Here is a 3,873-nt window from a genome sequence, read left to right on the forward strand (position 1 = left end):
AGGGAGGGGAGAGGGAGGGAGAGAGGGAGGGAGGAGGAGGGAGAGAGAGACCGAGGGAGAGACAGGGGGAGGGAAGGAGAAGGAGGGAGGGAGGAAGGGAGGGAGGAGGAAGGAGAGAGAAACGGAGGGAGAGACAGGGGGAGGGAAGGAGAAGGAGGGAGGAGGAGGGGGAGGGAGGAGGAGGGAGGAGGAGGAGGAGGAGGAGGAGGAATAAATCCTAAACAATGAGGTGCAGAGGCAATAGGAAACACACTGGTGGAATCATCCTCTCAGAGACAAAAACTACTTAGGCCTTTTATTTAAACATTTACAGTGCAGAGATAAATATCAAGTTGTTAATGATCATTCCTAGTTGTTTTTTTTTTAATTCCTACTGCTTTAAATTTTCTTTTCTCTTTACATTAATAAATGAGATATTCATAGGAAAGCCTTCCATTTATTTAAAGTGAGAAAACAAACAACAATCAAGGTTCCCAATCTGTGGGAGACTCCTATCCCAGCTAAGATTTGAATAAGCTTTGTTTTTTAAGAGAAAGTTAATTGAATTGGAAGTGATAAGGCAGACAAGAAAACGCAAAGTTGCAAAATAATCTAGGCAGAGACTTATTTCTGTCCTGTCGGCATCCTTCTCTCTCTCACCCATATTCCTAGAATTTTAGCTTGCCACACAATCACTGAAGGAAAAAAATTTCCAAGCCTCCCTATTTGCCTAACTGCAGACTGATACCGAGTGATCAAAGCTGCAGCTTCCAGGGTGCTTCCTAAAATCACCAGGGGACAAGGGCACAAGGAAAGAAATCCTTTGCCTTTTCTTCTCTCTTTATGACCCAGGCTAGCTAGGCCCATGTTGGCTTCAGGGCAGGCTGGTTTTTAAGAGTAGGTATTTCAAGCAACAAATGTAAGCTGGGATTTTTATGAGGTGCAGGCTGGAAACATATAGCATTACATGTATGTACTCTATCTAGTCAAACAATGAGGAGACACAGAATTGAGTGAAGATGACATAGATCCTTCCTATCATCATTCAATAAGGAATGCACGATAGGACTTGGAGACCACATCTTAAAACTATTACACTATACCAAAATTTTTTATAATAATATAACTGAAATAGGGTTTATTTTATTATTAGCCAGTGATTAAAAGTTCACTCATATTCATACCTACTACACACACCTTATATCAATGTATGTTAGGGATGCTGATTAAAGTACAATTAGATATACTGTTTAGTGCCTACTAATTCAAACAACTGTGTAAACTCAACTGGTGATTTTTCAGAATACCAGAATACACACAAATACCAAGCCAGCATCAACTTAGAAATGAGGCTCCACAAAACTGTTACACAAAACACATGAGAAGTAGCCTAGAAAAGAACCCAAAGAGGCTGTGATAAACCAAAGATTTTCTAATAAGTCATCTTATGGCAGGAAAAATTCAAGATCAATGTTATGAAACCTTTACCAGCATGAGAATCTAAAGGCATAAATTTCAAAAATTCCATAAAACACCAGTAATTTACACCACCTACAAGGCTATAGAAGTCAAAGTTGGCTGATTACAAGCTTTCTCTTCTAATAAAAGCCCATTTCTTTTACAAGTATTCTCTCATTTTTATGCAGTAAGAGTATAAAAAAATTCTTATAGAAATAGGCATTAATACAGTTGACATTAATATTAAAGCATCTTGGCAAATAAAATGAAAAATAAAGCCAGATTATAGATTAAATTTCTTTGTTTTGCTTATTTCTGAGGCACCTCACTAAGTTGCCCAAATTGGACTTGTGGTCCTTCTGCCTCAGTTTCCCAGAGTGCTGGGACTATAGGCATATGCCATCAAATCCAGCTATGCCTCCACACCCAGCTAAAGCAAGTTATTTTATAAACATTCATCTTACCTTGGTGCTTCCTCCACCACCTTCTGATTTCTTCTCTGAATTGAACACTCTCTTTCATTAAGCCACAAAGCATTTCCATGTTTATCACCTAAAACCTGAGAAAGCAGTACCATTTGGAAAACAAAACAACAAAAACCAGCCACCCTCACTGAGCCACGCCCAGCTGACATTTTCTCGATGTATTATCTCTTGGTTTTTGATATTTAAACCTCACAAAACACAGGCACCTCTCAAAAACATTCTTAAGTTGATTTTTATAAAGAAAAACTTTATATTTACAGCCCAGAATTCAACAAAATATTTAATCAAAAATATTTAAGGAAAAGCTTTCATGTTATATTTTAAACACCATGGGGAAAACATTAGAATCCATTGTACATATTTTGTGAAGGACACTGAACTTTTCTTTTTTTCTTTTTCTTTTTTTTTTTTTTTTTTTTTTTTGTATTTTAGGGAAGGGTCTACAGGGTGTTCAGGGTGTCATTACTAGATCAGACTCATAGTGATCCGCCTGTTTACAGCCTCCCAAGAGCTGGGATTACAGGTGTGCACCACCATGCCCAGTCTCAACACTGAGCATTCATAGAAGGGTTAGAGTTTAGTTGTGAAAGATGTTTAGGTGAACCACTGCTTCATTATAAACATCTCTGTTGTTAATCTTATTAAATAAATGTTTGTTGATCAGAAAGCTACACTTTACATATACACATCCAGTAGCCTATTATTTATATTGGACATCTTTTTTGCAAGTTTTGTTATATAAAACTGGCAAAAAAGATCTGTAATTAATGTATAACACATTTTTTCACATTTGTAATAATGGGAAATAAGCTGAGATGGCCAGATAAAATATAAGGTGTTCAATTAAAGTTCAGTTATTTAGAGCATTATTTATACATTTCTGAACACATATTTTAGGTCCACAGAGATGAGATATATTTTAGATGCCATTAAGACTGGGTGCTACTTTTATCACCAACGAGCTAACCAGTCACTCTGGTTAAATCATTCTATTTTTTCTACATTACAAATAGCAAATAATATTTTATATGACTGCTGCTTAAAAAAATCAAATGAAAAGATCACTTTTACACATATAGCTACTATATGACAACATCAAATTTTAGAAACATAACCTATCTAAGAATGATTCCAAGTAATAAAGGAAACATAGTAGTAAACTACTATTGGATACATTTGCCTATTTATTGATTGAGCTATTTGATTTTTGGGTGTTAAAGAATTCTTAATATCTTCTAAATATCAATCCTCTGTTGGAAGAGTAGCTGACATAGATTTTCTCTTTCTGTAAGCTGTCTACTCCGTTGGCTATTTCCATTGCTGTGTGGAAACTTTTAATTTGATGTAGTCCCATTTGTTCACTCTCGCTATTTTTCTGTACTACTGAAGTTCTAGGTAGGAAGTCTTTGTGATTGTGCATACAACATCAGGTATTTCCCTTTTTTTTTTTCCTAGCAGTTTCAATGTCTCAGATCTTATGTCGAGGTCCTTGAACGATCTTAAATTGAATTTCTTCTACAGACTGAGAAGTAGTGATCTGGTTTCAATCTTCTACATATGGATATCCAATTTTTCCAGCACCATTTGTTAAAGAAGTTGTTTTCACTCCAACATACTTTTAGTCTTTTTGTCAGGAATCAGATGGCTATAGTTGTGTGCTCTATTCTATTCCATTGGTCTATGTGCTGGGCTTTCTGGGGGGGGGGTTGTGTTTGTTTTTGTTTTTTTGTAATGGGGATTGAACTCAGGACCCTGTGCTTGCCTGGCAAGCACTTATTCTACAGATCTATCTCCCTGACCCTAGGTGCCTGTTTTTGTGCCAATAACATGCTGTTTTGCTACTATGGCTTTACAGTATAATTTAAAAGTGTGATGCCTCCAAACTTGCTCTTCCCTTAACATTGCCTTAACTATATTGTGTCTTTTGTGTTTCCATATGAATTCTTTTTTT

The 3,873-nt window shown here is 36.4% G+C and overlaps 1 protein-coding gene across 2 annotated transcripts in view; it reads right to left on the reverse strand.

The window, feature by feature from the left end:
* The window catches only part of Pcca (propionyl-CoA carboxylase alpha subunit), a 512,764-nt gene that overhangs the window by 279,518 nt on the left and 229,373 nt on the right, over positions 1-3,873 (reverse strand). For both annotated transcript variants that reach the window (XM_004631187.2, XM_004631185.2), the window contains exon 11: positions 1,902-1,996. In XM_004631187.2, the coding sequence (XP_004631244.1) occupies positions 1,902-1,996 (95 nt within the window). The remainder of the gene's footprint in view (positions 1-1,901; positions 1,997-3,873) is intronic.

Source organism: Octodon degus, unplaced genomic scaffold (genome assembly GCF_000260255.1).
Source record: "Octodon degus isolate 3935 unplaced genomic scaffold, OctDeg1.0 scaffold00039, whole genome shotgun sequence".
In the NCBI taxonomy this organism is placed as follows: Eukaryota; Metazoa; Chordata; class Mammalia; order Rodentia; family Octodontidae; genus Octodon; species Octodon degus.